The sequence below is a fragment of the Nelumbo nucifera genome, chromosome 8 (genome assembly GCF_055504915.1).
Source record: "Nelumbo nucifera cultivar China Antique chromosome 8, China Antique-T2T, whole genome shotgun sequence".
NCBI classification, from domain to species: domain Eukaryota; kingdom Viridiplantae; phylum Streptophyta; class Magnoliopsida; order Proteales; family Nelumbonaceae; genus Nelumbo; species Nelumbo nucifera.
In genome coordinates, this window is record NC_142656.1 from 54,893,260 (window position 1) to 54,914,517 (window position 21,258).

At 37.4% G+C, this 21,258-nt stretch overlaps 1 protein-coding gene across 3 annotated transcripts; it reads right to left on the reverse strand.

Moving 5' to 3' along the window:
* Positions 1 to 5,737: 5,737 nt before the first annotated feature.
* On the reverse strand, positions 5,738 to 9,566 carry LOC104601638 (gamma-glutamylcyclotransferase 2-1-like). 3 transcript variants are annotated; one of them, XM_010265065.3, is made up of 9 exons: positions 9,240 to 9,566; positions 8,355 to 8,474; positions 8,009 to 8,085; positions 7,439 to 7,495; positions 7,191 to 7,247; positions 7,050 to 7,090; positions 6,609 to 6,680; positions 6,456 to 6,535; positions 5,738 to 6,235 (listed from the first exon to the last, which is right to left on the reverse strand). In XM_010265065.3, the coding sequence occupies exons 2-9, from the start codon at positions 8,461 to 8,463 to the stop codon at positions 6,069 to 6,071; spliced, it is 660 nt and encodes a 219-aa protein (XP_010263367.1). In that variant the 5' UTR covers positions 8,464 to 8,474; positions 9,240 to 9,566; the 3' UTR covers positions 5,738 to 6,068. The 3 variants fall into 3 exon arrangements, with proteins under 3 accessions (XP_010263367.1, XP_010263368.1, XP_010263370.1); XM_010265066.3 differs by having other exon boundaries at positions 9,221 to 9,563; XM_010265068.3 differs by having other exon boundaries at positions 9,216 to 9,355.
* Between the last annotated feature and the right edge of the window lie 11,692 nt (positions 9,567 to 21,258).

The window sequence follows — 21,258 nt, forward strand, 5'->3', positions numbered from 1 at the left end:
GAGTCGGTCTGATAAGGCATTCAGTATGTGTCATCGACACAGAAGTGAGTCATCTTCTCGTTTTGCTCTTTTCTTCTTTAGTTTTTCTGAGTCTTTGTCAGTGGGTTCAGGAACTGATTGCAGATTCAGGTCCAGCAGATAGTATAGTTTTGGTGTGGTCAGAAAGAAGATCATTTTGTCTTGCCATCGGTTGAAGTTTGCTCCATCTAACTAGTCTAGTCGAACAAGATCTTGATAGAAGTCATGCTTGCTTCCACTTCCATTGCAAAAAAAAAAAAACATTTTAAAATTGTTGGAAAATGGGGTCACTGTAAGTTTGGAGGAGAAACTCTGAGGCGCATCTGAAGACACTGTCTTTAGAACATTATTTGCCCCCACTCAGTTTCACTGAATTTGTTGTTGGGTTACAAGCAAATCCGTTCCCAGGATACAACAGGGCCTTGGGCGAGAATCTACAACCAATGAAGTTGAAGAATCTCCGAAGAAACCTTCTGTGAGACTGTAGTAGACCGGACTGAGAGAGAGAGAAAGTGGATTTCGAAAATGTGTGTTTTTGAAGTCTGATTCATGCTCGTTAAATAGTTTATGAAGAGGTATGAAGAAACGGTAGGTGCTAGTTCAGAGAAGGCACCTTGAACAGTACAGTTAATGAATGTTAATTTGAATTGTGCCTCTTGATCACATCCAATCGAATCATGATCGTTGATCTCATCAACGGTGATCAACAGTCAGCATCGCACCAAAACCAAGCATCGTTGATCTCATTAACGGTGCGTGCAAGTGCGAGTAAAGTGCACCTCTAAAGCGCCTCATTGCGCCACACACACGCATGCGTGCATGTTGCGTGGTATCAAACCCCCATACTCTCATCTACTATTTCTAAGGAGTGTAAATCAGCTCCTATTAAAATACTGAAAACAAAGCTTATAATTTTTCAATGTGAGACAAATTCAAAACAGGGTTTTGAAAGGGAAAAGCAAATTTTTCAATCAAGTGTGCAGGTGCACTTTCTCATGTAATTGACCAATCAAAACCCATTGGATTTAATATCTTATGAGATTAAAATCCAACAGGCCCAACCCACGCGACTTACACCTTACATGAATCCTGTTTTTCCATTTTATTCTATTCATGAGTGCAATCTGTAACGGGGCAAGGACAAAGACTTGCATGACCAATCGCGTGTGAACATTGTGAACACAATGGTTGGTGTGAACATATACCCGAGGGCAAATTTAAACGAGAATGTTTGCTGGAGGTTTTCTCACTTCCTCCATTATAAGGAACAAAGCAACCAGATTGTTTTTTTCAAAACGAAGAGCACAACTTACATTTGGTTTAAGTTGATATGAACATGACAACATAAAAAAGTGAAGAAAACACGGGAAACTTGAAATTAAAAAGCCAAAGCTGAAGATGTTTATTAATATTGCTTTGTTTCTAGGCACAAATTAAGCCACCCATAAAGTGGAATCAGTCCCATTCTGCTTTAGGCAGAGATGCATAGTGGGTCGTGACAGGTCCGGCCCGTCACTGTAGTAACCAGGCTGTACCGAGCTTGGATTTTGAGACCCACATGAATTTCTTTAGGTTAAGAGACAACACTTGTCTCTTCAGTCTCTCAGCCTTTCATACACCCTCATTCATGCTTTTTAATACAGCTAGTCGGTCACCTTATGGAAAAGACCAGCCGTGGAGACAAAGTAGATTGAAGTCTTAAGAAAATCTCTCGTTATTTTCCGTTAATGTTCCATCAAAATCTGTACATACGTGACATTATCTTTCACCCCTCTTTTGGAAGCCCGTGAATAGGACTGTTATGCTATTTTTTCATCATTTTATTAATGATTATTGACAATTGTCAATTGTCATATAACTCAGGGTACTTTAAGTGATTTTTTAAATAAGTGGTATGATTATTTAATTTCCTATAACTTAGGGGTGGTTTAAGAGATTTCACTTTTTAATGGCCTTCATTTGTAGTTTCCTTTCCCTATGATTAATTAATTTTATGTATTTTGAGGTTTGAGGAAACTACTTATATACCCTGTAGTTTTAGAAACTACTTACATACCTTGGGGGCTTTCAAATCCAAAGGTTAAGTCTAATAAATAAAATGTAAGAGTTAAGTCTAGTATTGGTATTTGTGTTGCTTCCAAATTGCGTCTAAGAGTACAATTATAAATGTATAAAGTATAAATACATACAAAATAATACAAAATACAATATTTTAGATTCTACATATTTGTATTTGTACTCCTTCTAAATTGAGCGTAATTATTCATTAAAGATGTATTTGGCCTAAAAGAAAAGGTAGGGAAAGAAGGGGAACCTGCACGGCTGCACCTTTCCAACCTACCCTAAATTTTCAAAACATTTCATTCTTGCTCTTTTCCTTATTCCTCTCTTCTTCTTTCTCCTGTTCTAAAAGAAAAGGTAGGGAAAGACAGGGGTTCTTTTCACACAAGTCAGGCCGGGTTGGGTTGGGGCATGGGCACAGGTGTGCGTGTACGTGTACGCGCGATGCATTGAATCATTTGCTTTATCCGATTTACACCTTTTCAATTTTAAAATGTGTCTCTTAAAATTCAAATTTAATTTTTAAATAAATTGTTTTTCCTTTTTTTCGTGTCTCTTTTTCCTCCTTGTGCCTCTTCGAACAGGTGCACCGTTCTAAAGAGGCTCCTGTCTGAAAGGACACATCTGTGTCTATTTGGGTCTAAGAGCACTCTATAAAAGGAGTGTTGACCGACCTAGTCAAGAACACACATCATTTTTCGACTTTCTTTTCTCTGAGAAATCTGAGCATCAATCTCCAGTGGTTCGTGGAGGTCTAGTAAGTGAGTGCACGCCTACTAGTGCCCTGTGGGCTGTTTTATCTTGGCGACCGATTTGCGATCACCCGGGCTGCACCGTAGGGGGCAAATACGGTTTTAAGGAGAGCGACCAAGTGGCACGACTCAGCCCTCCATCTTCCTGCAATTTCCAGTTTCAAGTTCCTGCAACAACTTCAAATCACTGCAACTTTGGCAAAAGAAAGTGATCACCGATAAGTTCCATTTGCTCTCTCTTTACTATTTTTCAACACTTCAAGAATAAAGCCACCCCCAACTTGTGTGAAGGAGAAGCAGGATATGCTCCTCATAGAATGTTCCTCACATCCCACCGTATATTAGGAACATCTTCCCATAAATAATAACACACAAGTACAAGAAATGTTTCTAATGTCCTACAACCTCTAGTCTAGCTGGCACTTTCTACTTTGTTGAGCCGTGCTAGTGGTTACCTTTCTTATGGGCAGCAGGCCCAATGAACCATAAACTGTCACCAGTCTGCCAAGATAAGTTACACCATGCAATTCGTGACTGTCAAGAGAAGTGTGATTTCTTATAGTGAGACTCTCTTGGTTATTTTCCCCATAAAACCAGGGCACTGCCTCGAATGTAGTGGTTTTTCTCAATCTTAAACGGACAGGGCAAGGATGGGAAAAACATCTTTGTCCTAAACCAAGGATGGAGCAGTGATGGGGTTTGTATATAATTCCTCATGGCCTGAATCCAATGATAAATTAGTAAAATATCATAAATTTAATATTGATTTTTAAAATATATTTAAGTTTTCCCCAAACTCTTAAAATCCTAAGATCCCATAATTTCAATTCTAAAGTACCCCCAATTGTTATAATCCAATTCCTAAAAAAATCCACATCCCAATGGGAGTGGATGCCCTACCCCGAACCCATGCTACCACTGAGGATGAGGCAGATAGGGATGGCAACAAGGCTGGTTCGAGGAGGGTTTTGAAAATTCTAGACCCTACTCGCCTTCTTAAACCTCCCAACATGTACCTGTCCCAAAACTTGTACTGGGTTGGATTTTGAGAATCCAAACCCTCCCCGCACATGGAAATGCAAAACCCTCCTTGACCCTACCCTCCCCACATTCAAGGGTAGGGATGAGTTGGGTTTAGAATGTGCATCTAATTTCCTATTATTTTTTGTCATATATAAAAAATAAAAAAGTCAAATAACACAAATAAACAACAAAATTTCCAATTATTTGATTCAAACATATAGAAAACACATAAACTATCAATTATCCTTCACATAAAATTCAAAATATTATCAAATTCAACACCCACTACATAAAGTTTATATGCTTTTCAACAATATGCAAGTTGGGGAGGGTCGGATTGAGCCTAATACTGTACCCGTATGGGTTGTAGAATCCCAAAACTCGTCCCCGCCCCAAAACCCATCATTTAAAAAAAAAAAAAAAAAAAAAAAAAAAAAACTGCCCCATCAAGGAGGGTAGGGGCAAATACCCACCGGATAGGGAAGAAATTGCCATCCCTAGGAACAAAGCATCTCGACTAAAGGGTAGGGATGAGTAGGGGACTCCCCACCCTAAACCCGCCCCATTCTCATTTCTACCGACCATGGAGTAATATCAACCGCCAGAAGATACCTGTGGTTTTATCAGGTGCTTTTAACCCATGGTTGTCCTAGACAGTTGAACCATTTGACCTACTACGGGAGTTTAAAACTAAAGATAGCCCAATTTAATTCTGAACCAGCCAATACATGAAATTAGGGGTGTCAATAGACCGCTTTTGGGTTGGACTCCATCCAAATCAAAATCCATTTGGATGGATTGGATGGACCAATAAGACATATTGAATTTGAATGAACTGGACGGACCAATATGACATATTGGATTGGACCTGATCCGTCCATAACGAATTTATATTGGATTGAGCCAATATCTAGCCCATTGATAGAAAATAAGAACATAGGTGTCAATGGACCAGATTTGAGTTAAAACCAATCTAAATTAACAGGAATTTGAACAGATTAGACAATCTTTGGACCGGTCCAAAATGGTCCAAAATATTCGTTGGACTGGATTGGACCAGGTCCATTTGTAACGGACTCGCATTGGACTGGACTGGATTGGACCAAATCCAGTCCAATTGACACCCCTACATTAACCCATTGACTAAGCCAAAAACTGTTCAACCAAGACATTTTAACGGATTAACAATTTGGCCCAATCTACAGATCAGATCACGGTTCAGACTATTCATAATATTGATTTTCATATTTTAATGAAGTTTAAACATCAAAAGTTGTCAAAACTTAGATTTGAATATTCCAATTTAATCAATCCGTTGATGTATAATTGGAATCTGCTCCTCACATAGGGTGCCTCACATTGAACTCACAGCCTCCCAGGCAACTCACCATGCATTGAGAACATCTCCCGTGAATAATAACGTATTACGATCTGTTCCTCACACAGAGTGCCTCACTCTGAACTCAGCCTCGCAAGCACATCTTACCATGCATTGGGAACATCTCCCGTGAATAACAACGTATAAATATGGGAGATAGTGAGATACCATGCAATGGTGGGATATGCCTATGAGGTCGTTGTGAAGCACCCTATATCTCATGCAATGGTGGGATGTGCCTGTGATCAATTTAATAGTCTATGCTGATAATAATGACATATATTGTAGATCCATTTTTTTCCTAATAATATTGTGGATAAATTTTAGGCCATAAAAGGACGTAAATGATGATCAATAAAGGAGACAGAAAAGATTGTCCAGGACCTGTTCATTGGCGGGGTTCGGGCTTAACTTTCGAAAAAATTTGAATGAACCGGCCTGGCCCGTGAACAGGTTTCCAGATCACACATGAAACTAATTCAGATAAAGAACAGAAAACGGAGGCTTTGATAGACAATGCATATTCCATTAGTCACTTGATTTCTGTTGATAATATATATTGCAATTAGTTTACATTCATGCCGCATGTATGGAAGTTAGTCATACTTTTCTTTTCAACTCTAGATCATGGTTAACAAACAATATCAGATCCCCTCTGATGTCTAACCTAATTTTATGTAGTTGAGGAGGGGTGTTAACATTGAAGATAGTTCTATAGCAAATTTAAAAAGAAAAACTCTTCATTCCAAGCATATATATGGCAGAAGAGACCAAGCAGGAGAATTGAAGAAATGGTGAGTGAAGAATGGCCCTGATGTCTTCTTTCTTCTTCATTTCTAGGAGTCCATTGCAACCGCTTCGGGTACAGAAACAAGCTGTAAAGCTGGGAGATGAGATTTGAAGGGGACATGGGCTACAACTAACTTCTCCTTTGCTTTTTCCAATTGCACGAGTACCATCCTCACTTCATTTGCTAGTTCAATCACATAATCATCCTCATGACCTGTAATATGTAATTACATGGTAACTTATAAACAATGGCATAGATGTTATTAAGAGAAGGTGAAGAATGTTCATAAGTACAAAAAGGGAGACGGCATAATGTTTTCCCCACTATTTGTGAAACTCACTATTACCAATTCAATAATTACGATTGATTGTCTTTTCCACAAAAATGTAAGGCATAAACATTATAGCATGTGTCCATAAAAGGGGGAGCTTACCAATATCGAACATGGCCTTCTCTAAGGAGAAAAGATACTCTCTGTTGTTCCCACATGGACCAAAGGCAGTTGCAATTTGGCTGCAAAATGGACAAAGAATCATATTGAAGAAACTATATTCTCAAAAAGAAAGAAGGTTATCGTTGTCATTACATTGCCATTTCCTCCAATGGGGCTGGCCCTAGATAATACTTGTTCAATTCTTTGTCAGGAGTGGATGTAAATCTGCAAAAGAAACAAAACATTTTATCTACTGGCCATCTTTGCAAATAGTTAAATTCCTTTTATCATGACACTTTTTCCACAGTTCAAGGAAGAAGTTGCCAGCAACTAAAACTGATACAAGTATTATTCTCTTCACGTTAATTAGTCACTGGCATTTTGCCCATTGGGCATTTGGGTTGAGTTTAGAAAGAGTGCAAATACAAGGTTTAAAAATACCATATATAAGGTTCTGCAGTGTACTTATTTGTATTTGTAGTTCTGTACTCTTCCCAAACTGGGTCTTGAGTTTTATTTTCATTTCATTTTATTTATTTTTTGTAGTATTTGGTATTAATTGTTGCAAAGGGAGGAAAACTTAGAAATGCTTACACCAATACTCCTGTGACAGCTGGCTCTAGGGTATCACCCTCCTGAGATGAGAAAAGCATGTACAAAAAAATAATGAGAGAAAAATATAAAACAAAGAATGAAATACCAAAAGGCTAATAATACAGCTAGACATGAACTCACCTTGTAAAAGTCTACAAGTGTCTTCTGATCATATTCACATTCTCTTCTCTCCAAGTACTAAAAAATAAAACGCAGGTCATTACATGGAGGACAGAACCTTAGAATTGGAGCTGCTGGCTATAACAACTATTAATTTTTTATTCAATAAAAGATCCTCATGTGTAGTGTTTGAGGAACACATAGCATCTATGAACATTGTAGCATTCTCCTCTAAGAATTTAACAAAATATATGTGAAATAATACGTACTTCCATTGACAATCTTTCTTTTTCTGGGCCTCCTCTTACACAATAAGCAGTACCCCACTGATGGAAGGTTCCAAACACAGTTAGAAGCAAATATATGCATGATACCAAAGAATAAAATAAATGGGCAAAACAATTATCCCAACAAGTAAAGAGATCAAATTCAATCTATTGAGGTTGTTCAAAATTTCAAACTTTAACCGTAGTAACTTCTGCAGAACTTCTAGGTTTTAGTTATAAAACATCTCAATATCATATATATAAAACTATATACAAGGCTAAAATAATTGAGAATAAAAATGGTTAAATCAACTTGTAGATAGAAATTCTCCACATTTTGAGGGTTAGAAAAATTATGAAGAGCAATAAAGAACATCCTCATTTCTAAAAACATGCACACCCAAAACCCAATATGTGAATTGAAAAAACCAAGCAAACAACGTTTGATCTACATCGATGATCTTTAGTTATGTTATTACAAACAAGGGAAAACTCACCACTGGATCAAGAAGATAATATGTATTAATTATGGTAGAAGAAGAACAGGGAAGAATAAAGGACTCTAGTACTTACGCAGATAGCTCCTTCATGGGCCTCCAAAGTGCAAGTTCTTGCTGGCTCTTCAGGTGTACCTCTATGATCAATGCATGCTGAAACATGACAAAAGGAAAAATCCATCAATCGTAATATTAGGACGAAAGCATCCAACCACCTCTTGATTTTCATATCAAAATCCTAAATTCTAAACCATAAACCCCTCAATCCTAACTCTAAAGTCTAAACCAAAAAAAAAAAATCAAAGTGTAAAATGCATTTGGTTGGACCCATGTCCTCCAAGCAGGTAGGAGATAAATATTTCCTCCACTTTATGTGTAAATCTAAGAAATTGTTGCCAACCACCCAATACAAAACACCTTACCTAGATCAAAGACACGCCTGTAATCCTTGATGAAACCTATAATCTTCTCATCAAACTCGAATCCCGGGTTCCATACCAACGAACCATAGCCAAAAACCCACAACACCATTTTTGTATGTCCTGCAAGCAGTAAAAGTTTTAGTTCGCCATGCACTCAGACCTCCTTTCTTCAAGGCAAAGAGGTGAATCTTGATAGGAATGAGATCAAACAGACAGGGGTGTAAATACAATACTCCCCATTTGCCTACATTGCAGGGGAGTGTAAATACACAAACAGAATTACCCAAATCAAGTAGAAATTCAAAGCCCTAAGTAGTTGAATTCTAAGGGTTTTGTATACATACTAAACACCCGAGAAGGATGGTGATAAACATACTAAACATCCCAAGCTAACTTGAAAAGATGAGAAGAAGTCAATTTCAGCCTAGAAATGATGGGCTCCAGGTGGAGAAAGACACTAAATGACGCCCAAACTAGTAATTCTAAACATATCATCCCTCTTGGAGGAACAAAATAAAATGTTAATTTTAGACAAAAACTAAACTACAAACAGATGTAACAATCCTTCTCTGTTACTACAGTGCAAACCGAAGACAAAAGTGCCCGCATTTTATTCCCATTTTCCTCACATTCTATCAACGGGATTACAGGAGATCTCCCTTACAAAACCATCTCCGTAAATAAACCATAAAATGGGATTCTAAAAGGAAATTTAAATCTAAGCCAGAAACAGGGTGCACTAATTAATTAAACAACACGAGAAAGAAACCCCAACGACACAACAGAGGAATAATGCTAATTGAACGCAGAACGAACAGGTGCAGATCAAAGAAAAGGAGAACAATGAAGAATGAACTGAACTGTACCAAAAAACTGAGTCCTTACGAGAGATTCGTGAGAGTAGAAGAAAACTCAATAGATCTCCCGCCTCCTCTTCCTCTCTCTACGAATAACCAACCAAAAGAAGACTCAGAAAGTTGTAAATGGGAGCCCAAATAGAGTTCCTGAACTTTTCGGGAGCGAGTATTTCCGATCTCTGCTGGAACAATGGCGACTGAGAGAGGAAAGAGGAGAGAAAAGAAAATTTGGTTAGAGTTTGGAGCTTCTGCAAACCCTATAAAGCTCAGAAACGGTTTCCGCTTCTCTCTCCTCCTCTCTCGCTCTCTTTCTCTCTCTGCGTTGTTTTTTCTTTTCAATTTCCGAGGGAGAAGGGAGTTGGAGGGGGGGGACACTACTTATAAGGGAAAGGACCCAGCACTGAGCCCACGTATGTACATTCATGTGTCATGCGTCATGTATGTAGATTCCTTTTTGTTTTTTTTTTTTTTTGGTATTTATCATGTATGTAGATTCACCTGCATGACATCCCATTCCCATATCCATATGATCATCCATGAATAAAATTGGAATCGTTATTTAAAAGCACTTTGCCATAACATATTACACAAAAAGCACTTTTAAACCGCACCAGCAAAGAGGAAAAAAAAACTAAAAAGTAACATTGGGAAAATTGGTTCTTTCTTCAACAAAGCAATTTGGTGTTACTATCTTAATACTCTGGGTAGCTATTCTGTCCATTCGTGAGGTGACATTTGATAATTGTCTCAATTGGGATGATATCAGGTCATTGTATATTGTTATTTTTGTGAGGTGACAATTGATAATTGACTCAATTGAAAAGATATCAGGTCTTTATATAGAAAATCTAATTTCTAATTGATAATGCCCTTAGACAGTTACACCAAAGATTTGGGATTGATCCATCCCTTTCCTAGGGTTATTCTGGATCTGTTCCCCACAGCACATCTCTGCTGCATATTGGGAACATCTCCCATATTTGTGTAGATGTTCCTAATACATGTTAAGATGTTCTATGAGGTTGGTGTGAGGAGCACTCTATGAGGAGCAAATCTCAATTCCATTAGAGTTGGTGAATTGCAAAAAAAAAGAAGACTTCTCATAGAAGGAAAAGGCATAATTCTACCTTGAATGATATATCACTTGATTTTTGCATGTGAATTTTGTATATGAAGACTATTCTAAATCTACAATATGCCATGGCAATTTCTACCTCAAAATGTTGATGATCCACAAGTTTAGAAGATCACTTGGTATCTCTCTTAAAATGAAAGACCTTAATGTACACACGGACACTGTTTGGTCCCCATGTCTTAACCAACAAGACCAAACCTTCTTCCAACAAAAAGCCATTCCAACATTCCAATATGAGTTGTGCCCACACATTTCAATCTTCAAGGTATGAATTGCTTTTTAATTTGAGGGGATAGGGGAGTTCAAGTCAGCCCCCCACAATGTCCCACAACACATCCTTGTCGTGTATTGGGAACATCTCTCGATCATAATACCAGAAATGATGATGTCATCATCGGGAGATGTTCCCAATACACGACGGGGATGTGCTATGGAATGTTGTGGGGTGGGGGGGGGAGCTAATTCAGTCTCAGGATAGGGAGCATCATAGCAAATGGGAATTACTTTTCTGAACCACAAAAATTTTAACCAATAAAATGTTGGTAATGGAATTCAACGTTTTGGATAAGGTAATTATCATATTCTCCCACCTCACAAATTTTTATCTATTTATACAGTTAAAAATAGTGACAGGTAGGAGAATCTAATATACAAAAAGAGGGTATTATATCAGTTAAAAATAGCTCTTCCACTCTTACCAAAGAAAGCTCCATCCTTCCTGCTAAAGAGAGCTCTAGCCGATTTACCAAAGAGAGCCCCAGATCTCTTACCAAAGAAGGCTTTAGTCTTCCTGCCAAAGAAGGACCAGCTACTATACAGAGGACACTTACCAAAGAGAGGTCAATTAGAGCAACAAGGAAGCTCTTCTCATAGCAAGTTTCCTACTAAAGACCTTTCCTTATTTCTCTGTTTCTATTCTTGTAATTATTTCTAATTTATTCTTTATTATTATGTATAAATATTCAGCCATGTATAACCATTCATAATAGTGAAATTCGACCCATTCTTTCATCTTTGTCTTTCTAACTTTAACTTGGTATCAAAGCCATGGCTTACAACACCCCAATTGCTTATGAGATAATGAGCTCAAGCTCAACCTCTTCCCAGAATTCTTCCCAACCAATTAACATAAGTTCTATTCCTAATATTTTGCATTACCTAACAATCAAACTCAATGGCAAAAATTTTCTTCTCTGGAAAGCTCAATTGCTTCCAACACTTCGAGGCCACAAGTTGATGGGGCTCAATGATGCATTGGCCAAGCCTCCATCAGAAATGATTCCATATCCTGATGATAGTAGTAAGAGAATTCTGAACCTAGAATTCTCCACCTGGGTGCAGTTAGATCAGGTGGTCCTAAACTAGCTTGTAGCTTCTTTAACGGAAGGAGTTCTAGCACAAGTCGTTGGACTCTCTACAGCCGTTGAAATCTGGAATGCTCTGGAGAAATCTTTCTCTTCTCATTCTCGATCCAGGGTACTTCAACTCAGACGTCAACTTCAAAATCTCAAGAAAGGGAACCTGTCTGTCAGCGACTATGTTCAGAAAGCTAAAACAATTACAGATAGTCTCTCTGTAATCTCAAAACCAATAGCAAAAGTAGATATGATTTTATACATCCTATCCAACTTGGGAAGTGAGTATGAATCCCTTATTACAACTATTACAAATCGAGCTGATGCAGATCAGCTCAATATTAGTGAAGTTCTTGGATTACTTCTAAGTCATGAAGCCTGGCTTTTACAACATAACTTTTCCAATGAAAATCCTAATGCAAATCTTGCAATGAATAATAATAAAAATTCGACTAATAGTTTTCAGCCCTCTCAAAATTCTTACAATCAAGGCAGGGGTGGCAACAATCGTGGCAGAGGCAGGGGGTGTGGTAGCCAGCCCTGAGGCCACAGACAAGGTCGTGGAAGAGAAAATAGTATTATTTGTCAACTTTGTAACAAACCAAGCCATGGAGGACTGAAATATTACAAAAGATTTGATCTCCCGTACCAAGGAGAGAACACTACGCATCCGGCAGACCCTACAACATTTCACAGCGGCATCTCACACAACGGCTCTACGTCTAGAACAAGATTTGATCCAATCTGGTATTTGGATAGTGGCACCACTCATCACATGACACCGGATGCTGAAAACTTACAAGTTCGGACTGAATACCAAGGTTCAAGTCAAGATCAGTAGTGGAACAGGTTTGACTATAAACAATACAGGGTTGGCATCTCTAGTTTGCAATCATAATCAATTTTCCTAGAAAAATATCTTTCATGTTCCTTCTCTTACAAAAAATCTGTTATCTGTAAGTACATTTACAAGGATAGTAATCTGATTTTTGAATTTCATCCGGATTTCTTTGTCTTGAAGGACCATATGGGGAGAATTTTACTCAGAGGACCCAGTAGAGATGGGTTCTATCAGTTTCTTGGAGCAGTTCAACACAAGATAGAGAACTCGGCAGCTTTTGTAGGCGAGAAAACTTCTGTGGCAGAATGGCATCAACGACTTGGTCATACATCTCTCCGAGTCGTGAAAAATATTATTTCTAAATTTGGTTTACCTTATTTTGGATCTTTCAGTTGTCCTTTTGTGTGTGAAACTTGCCAAATGGGTAAAGCTCATTGTTTAAGCCTACCATCTTACTCTACTACTTTTTTCTGCACCTCTTGAACTAGTTTTTTCTTATGTATGGGGACCTCCCCCAACTATGTCCAATAAGGGCTTCAAATACTATGTTCTATTTATGGATGCATATTCTCGATTTTCATGGATTTTTCCTCTTGAGAGAAAGTCAGATGTGTTTAATACTTTTATTAACTTTAAGAATCATGTGGAAAATCTTTTCTCTACAAAAATTAAGTTGTTTCAAAGTGATTGTGGTGGCGAATTTCGCAGTCTCTCTCGTTATCTTGATAATGCTAGTATTCTCCACCACCTTAGTTGTCCTCATATGCATGAGCAGAATGGTAGCGTTGAGCAAAAACATCGGCACATTATTGAGTCCACTTTGTCTCTACTAGCGTCCTCCTCTCTCTCTCAGTCCTTCTGGGCAGATGCTGCTGAAACTACCATCTTCCTCATCAATCGACTACTAACTCCGAGCCTTGGTAATCTCTTCCCTTATGAGAAATTATTTGAAAAGCTTCCTGATTATTCTATGCTAAAGGTTTTTGGTTGCAAGTGTTACCCTCTTCTTCGGCCTTATAATGCACACAAGTTGGATTTTTGTTCTGCTCCATGTATCTTTATTGGCTACAACAACAGTCACAAAGGGTACCATTGTCACAATCTTGCTGCTAGCAAAGAAATAATTGTGAGATATGTTGTATTCGATGAACACTCATTTCCTGGAATAGCACAGTCATCGCCACCTTCTGTCCCTGTTACCCCTACTGGAGTTCTTCTTCCCTCTTTGGCCACCATTAGTGGTGACACGTGTTTGGCTCCTAAGGTATCTTCTTCTCCACTGCCATCTATATCTGTTACTAATGAGGCATCTACTACTTCCTCCTTTGAGCCCAAACAAGAAGTTTCTCTCAGTTCTGATTCCTTGCCAGTTTTGCGCACCCATCCTATTCAGAAATTGTTGGACATGACTCCTATTGTAGACCCTCCAGTGCACACTCATACAACGATGACAAGGTCTATGACGTTTAGGTCGGTTCAAGCATTAATTGCCACTCGCCATCCTCTCCCAATTGCTTTACTACATAATGTTCATACTCATGAGGAGGAACCTACCTCCTACGAACAGGCTTCCAAGTCTCCTCACTAGCGGGCTGCCATGGCTGCTGAGCTCCATGTTTTGCTTTAGAATGGTACTTGGGAATTGGTTCCCTATGATGCTTCTATGAATGTGGTTGGCTCCAAACGGGTTTTTAAAATTAAACGCAACCCTAACGGTTCCATTGATCGCTACAAAGACCGTCTTGTTGCACAAGGCTTCACTCAGGTTCCGGGTGTCGACTTCACTGAAACTTTCAGTCCTGTAGTCAAACCTACTAGTGTGTGCACTGTTCTTGCTCTTGTAATTTCCCAAGGACGGGAAACTGAATTTCGAGCTCTAGCTAATGCCACCATTGAACTCTTGTGGCTTAATTCTCTTCTCTTTGATTTGGGGGTCAAACTCATGTCTCCACCGGTTCTCTACTGTGATAATATTGGGGCCACGTATCTTGCAGCTCATCCCATTTTTCAGGCCCATACTAAACATATTGAGGTTGACTTTCATTTCCTCTGGGATTTCATCGTTAAGAAGTTTTGATCGTGCAATTCCTTCCCACACAGGATCAACTTGCTGATATTTTCACTAAACCACTTTCGCCTTCCTAGTTTGAGTGGCCACGGTCCAAGCTTCAAGTACTTCCAGCTCACTTTCGCTTGAAGGGGCGTATTGAGAGGTTGGCCAGCCCTAGCTCTTCCACTCTTACTAAAGAGAGCTCCAGCCCACTTACCAAAGAGAGCCCCAGATCTCCTACCAAAGAAGGCTCTAGTCTTCCTGCCAAAGAATGATCAACTACTATACAGAGGACACTTACCAAAGAGAGGTCAATCAGAGCAAAACGGAAACTCTCCTCATAGCAAGTTTCCTACTGAAGACCTTTCCTTATTTCTCTGTTTCTATTCTTGTAATTATTTCTAATTTATTCTTTATTATTGTGTATAAATATTCAACCATGTACAAACCATTCATGATAGTGAAATTCGACCCATTCTTTAATCTTTGTCTTTCTAGCTTTAACTATATCATAGGTAGAGGTTTTGAAAAATAAAATGAAAAAATAAATAAAAATTTGTGAGATGAGATAAAGTGAAAATTGTCCTTTTAACAATAACATCTAGTTAAAAAAAAAAAAAAAAAAAAAAAAAAAAAAAGACCACCAAGATATTGAGTATAAATTGTTTTCTCTTGTTATCCTTTTATGTGTGAATCTAGGAGTCTCCATACCCACAACTCCTCTTAGATCATCTTTCTCTCTATGCTTCCATAGGTACTCTATGCATAACAACATATTTTCTTGGAATAAAAGGCAACGACCAACTCCCCCAAAATACACTCACTTGCCTTCTACAATAACCAGCAGAAAGGTTGGATAATCCCTCCAAATGCTATCATCTCTTTGAATAAGTCTTCTCTTTTCTTTGGGTAATCATTTTTCAAGAATTTTTCGATTTTCTTATTAGCACTTTTGTTAGCCTTACAAATCTTTGATTGGTTATTTTGCACTCCATTTTCGCAAACCGTTTCTTCAAATAGACATCCATGCATCATGCAACAACAGCTTCTGTATATCTTATAGTTTGATCTCTAAGGATAGTTTCTTCATCTAATAATTGATCCCAACCAAATCTTCTGAGTTTTCTCTATGGTTTTATGATATAATTGATCTTGGCTATTTCAGGAGTAATTCATTAGTTGAGAGTTATGTGTCTGCAAATTGGGCAATTCAGAGAGGATTCCCCATTTTCATATTTTATGATACTGGTTTTGCTATTATCATGATGAAGATGATAATAGTTCATATGACTTAGGTTGTGTTTGTTACCATTATTGTTTCTACCTGAAACATTTGAATTATTGATCAATATTCATTAGTGAAAACTATCCTTTTGTTACATCATATATTGAGAATCATTTTAATCGGAGAAAATGTACATCTGGAACTGATTATTGATGTTTATGGTTGAAACATTAAATTTGGAGTTTCAAATGAAAACAGCAACTTGTATTGGCCAACCCAAAATGTTTAGGCTGTGTTTGGTTTGAATGAAAAAGTAGGGAAAGGAATGGAAAGGCAGGAAAACCTTTACAAACCTTGTATAGATTTTCCTACCTTTTTTCCTTTTTCCTATATTTTTCCTTCAAACCAAAGATGTAGTAACAAACACAACTATAATCATGTAAAGTAACATGAAAACATAAAACAGAATTGGAAGCAAGTCAACTATATATACATATGGTGGTGGTGCTTAAATGGGTCTATTGAATTCAAACCAAATGAATATATTTTAGGTCTATTTTAGTTGTTATTCTACTTGGGCCAACCAAACAAACAGAGCCTTAAGCAATAATAGAGAAAAACCGCTTTACATAAATAAACTAATCAACGCTGGATGTGCTGATGGATACATGCATCCATGTGCATAAAGAGTCAGTCATCCATTACTTATCCATACATGATTTTAGTTAGGTAGTTTTTGCATCTTTAGATACATTGAACCTGGACGACATCTTGCCCCTTTCCTTTTCTGGGTGTATGTCTCACCGAATTTTGAAAACTAAAAGCTGGGAAAGCGTTGGGACTCAATCGGATCCGGAGTCTTCCTGTTGACATGTTTACTTTTGGTGGGTACATTGAACCTGGACACTAAGACTCGATCCAACTTCACATCAAAATCTTCTTGGATCACTTTTGACAGGTACGTGGGCCCTATTAGGAGGACGGTATGGATCTGGATTCTCACACATGCATATATCCTAATCAGAGTTGACTCGTCAGAAGTTTTTCACATATGATATTTTTTTAAACCCTAACTCAAATTTTGAATTTTAATAATATAACTTAATAAAAATTATTCATTTATTAATAAATTAAGTGTTTTTAATAATATTAGCTTCTATATATATATATATATATATATATATTAACTATCAAAACTATCATTTCGGACAAAATATAATAATATTATAAAAGTTAAAATAAAAATCAATTTAAAACAAATAAAAACCGGAATTGATCCAATTATTAGGTTGGACAAAACTATAGAATGAAAAGCAGTATAATCGGTTGGGTTCGGTTCTACCGATTGGGCAGAACCGACCCATTGACAGCCCTACCTTGAGAGTTGAGAGTTAGGGAGCAAAGGGATCTACTATTCTCAACCGCTGATGGACAAGGATGTATTTTGATCACGCTCACACTGTTTATACACAGTTCCTTGTAGCCTTGCATGTTTCCAATGCACGGTCATAAAAGAGTGTGAAAAAGGTGTGATTTCAAATCTCGAAATGTTATTCAAAGCGACATCTACAACGACACACATGGCAGACAAATTCTGAGCAAGTACAGAATGGTTGTAAACTTCCAAGCCAATCTTTTCTAAGAGTTAACCAGAAATTATTAACTTACCACGTGTCTCGTAGAAAGGGTAAAAAACAAAACAAAACCAAACAAGCAAAGCTGCGAAAGCCTGCAAGGCTGCAACTACACTTGTGAAAGTGGGATTTGGATTTGTGTGAAGCTGAAGCGCATATGGATATATATTGCAGCTTTTCCAAGGTTGTTGGTACTGATTCCTTGAAAGTTGAAACCAGTTCACGTGAGGATGGGAATAATGGCCTAATGAATCACGTTGTGGGTTGGCAGAATCGGATTACTATTTAGTGCAATAAATGTTACCACGCACATAGTTTGGAAAATCTGGATGATTATTTGGAAGCTTTCCGGTCGAAGTTCACTTCCACTTAAAAAAAGTGGGAGTTCACATATGATACCAATCACACGCGAGGTATCAAGTGTCGCATCCGATCACTTGGATATGAATATAAATATGGATATGTTTTGAAAATATATGGATGGACACGAAAAATGTAGATACGTTAAATATATTAATAATATTATATTTAAGATTAAAATAGTATATATAATGTATATTTTAAATATATGCCAAGAAATATACCATAATTAATATTAGGGCTGTTCATAAGAAGGCCCAATCCGACCAAACCGACCAGCCTGAGTCGACCGGGTTTTCATCAGTACCGGTCGGTTTCGAGTTGGGCAAAATCATAAACCGATATATCGGGTCGGTTTTGGTTTTCTTATGTGAAAACCGAAACCAACTCGAACCAATTAGTTTTCTAGTTCGATAGTTCCTAGTTTCCTACTTAACTAGTCTTCTACTAAAACTAGAACAGCCCTATCTTCTAGTTCCTACTTAACTAAATTGTATATATCCTAATTTTTATAGTCTTTTACACTAAATAGGCAACCCATTAGGCAATTACAATTAGAATTAGGTGTCCTTCTAGTTCTAGGCTTCTCTATCATTTTTGTACAGGAGCAAAACCGAAACCGACCCAACCCGACTCAAACCGACCATGTCGGTTTTGCCTATCAATGAGCCGATTTCGGTTTCCACTTCGGGTTGGTTGGGAAAACCCCTGTAAACCGACCCAACCCGACCCGTGAACAACCCTAATTAATATATTGGGATGCAAAAAAATTATAAAATTCTATTGATAATTGATAATGTATCAATCAAGAATCATAGAATATATTATATATATATATATATTTTTTACAAATGAATACATACGTAAAGTTATTGTTATGTTATTTTCTATTCAATTTCAAGGCACAAAACGTATGCAACTATTATACATGAATTATCATATTGTTTATTTTCTATTTTATTATTTTTAACTTTTAATATTAACCAAAATTTAACTTTGAATTAATTCTTAGATGTTTAGTTAACAATATTTTCATTTTTGTAAACAATAAATATGTTATTATAAAATGTAATTAAAGTATCAATTAAAAATTTGTAGAAATATATAATATTAATTTAAAATATATCAAATATGTTAAATTTTCTAAGATACAAATCATATGCAAATGCATAATTTTTAACTACTAAAACAATTATTCCATTATTAACATTTTTCCAAAAATTTCGAGATAAAATATCATTTTTTGATATAAATGTAGAATAATGGATTTGATAAATTCAATTTATATAAAAAAAACATTTTATGTAAATAATATATATACTTTTATTTAATTCAAATTAAAATAGTAATTAATAATTTATTTTATTATTAATATCTTTATTCGTATAAATTTCTTGAGATTAAAAACCACTTTTTGATATAAATGTGGATTTAAGAAATTATTTATTCCAATAGATTAGAAAATATTAGTTTTGAATATTATTTTTTTATTGAGATGGACACAAATGTATGTTATTTGTCCGCATTACATGTGGACACTAGAATTGATAAAATAATATTCTATTTCACTTGTTATAGCTGAAAATGTGGTTTAGTGGATTAGGAGAGTGGATAAGGCTTTAGCGTTGGGTGATTTGGGAATATCTCCCCATGTCATTTATGGCAGGAGATCAAATTAATAATATTTGCAGCCCTATATTGAGAGCATCTCTTTTATCCTCTATGGCAAGATGATCTATGCTCCAATCGCTTCCCTCCATGTGGCATTTTGAAATCGTTTTCTAATACCTCAGCATCACACATGGTTAGATCCTGCTCCTAAGCACCTTGTTAGATTGGCACATATAAATCATGTACACCCCAACCTTGCTTGAAAACACCTCATTAGGTGGGAGTCGGAGATTATGCCTGACTTGACCATACTGTTACCTTAGCTCATTTTTTTACCCGGGCAATCCGCGACCTGAGAGACTTCACCGATCTCAATTGATCTCTCTCTCAAAATTCAAAATTTCATCACGTATCAGCCTGTATCAGTCGATGCATATCCTATTAGAGCTGGGCCAAGCCATAGTTTAAAAGGTAGTTAGTACTTAAACTGATACCTCTAAACCGATTTTCAAAAAAATAAATAAAACACAAAAAAAGCACCAATATTAGAACTTTGCTATCACCTACTACATTGCAATTCCTCTCTCTCTCTCTTCCTATTTGCATGGAATGGGCAGCCCCAAAATGTATGTGAGCCCAATAACGACAAAGGCCTGCTCCCTCCGCTTCGCACGGACTGGATAAGGATGCCTGACATGCCATGTTGACGTGTCGAGTGAATGATGGATACACAACTCTCATCCATCTAGAGACGCATGCCGCCTAGCTCACCTTTCCTGAGCCTCCAAGTCTATATAAAGGGTAGATCTCTACCCTACGTCGACATATGCACTATTACTTCAATTCCTGCTTCCCTGTTTTCTACGAACTCAGTATTCGCTTAAGCATTGAAATTCCTTGTCTAGAAAATTCTCCCAGACCCTCTAATAATGCTTTCGTTTTTTTTTTTTTTTTTTTTTTGCAAATTCATATTCTAGTTACGTATGTGGAGCTCTGGGCTATCATCTACAATTTTGATCTTCATCAAACCCCAATTATTGTTGTAAAGGTTGTTATGATTAGGAACCTGATTTGAACTCTTATTAGAGATGTTACTAATGTCGTCGAAAAGTGGTGAAGTCTCTAAAAGAGTTTGGAGATATCCTATAAGGAGGAAACGAGCTCAAAGGGCTCGAGGTGGTATCTCGGGCTTGTAGCTTTAATGGTTAGTTATCCAGAGGGTGGTTGAGAATTCATTGAGTCATAAAGTATGAATTGAATGTTAACCTACCCCTTAAATAGGCTTTGAGACACCTACCAGAGTGTATGCATGTTGGACAGATGGACACTTGTCATAGCTTGAGACACTTGGAGCTTGCTTTGCCTCGGTAAAGCTCAAGTAAGACACTTGGGGCATTGTCAAGACACCTGTTACTCGAGCTCAGCCACATAGTGCTCAGTCCAGACACTTGTGACCTAACTCAGGCCAATTGGTACCCGGTCAAGACACCTAGGATCCAACTCAAGCACTTGGAGTCTAATCAATGCTACCTATTTAGCCACCTGGTGCATAGATGTGACATGCAGTGGTGATCTGTCCTCTATGTCTTCAATGCATGAAGTGGGCCTGAGATCAGTTACCAAGTAGGTTCACCTTACATGTTGATGATAATGTTGCATGTGCTGCTAGGTGGTCACTTGATGGACAAGTGTTGAAGTATTGAGCTCTCCTGAAAGAGAGCTCGTCTGACAAGGAAGGAGCTTGTCTTAGTAGGGAGGTCTCCTTTGAGGTTGGTGAAGCCCATATGTGCGAGCTGAGTTGAGAAGCTTGAGGTGGACTTATATGTCACTGAGGTG

Coding starts and splice junctions, on each gene's coding strand:
- LOC104601638 (XM_010265065.3), bottom strand. CDS start 8,463: ATGGTGTTGTGGGTTTTTGGCTATGGTTCGTTGGTATGGAACCCGGGA. Junction 6,681..7,049: donor GCTGTCACAGGAGTATTGGT/GTAAGCATTTCT, acceptor TTTCTTTTGCAG/ATTTACATCCACTCCTGACA. Junction 6,536..6,608: donor CCATTGGAGGAAATGGCAAT/GTAATGACAACG, acceptor TCCATTTTGCAG/CCAAATTGCAACTGCCTTTG.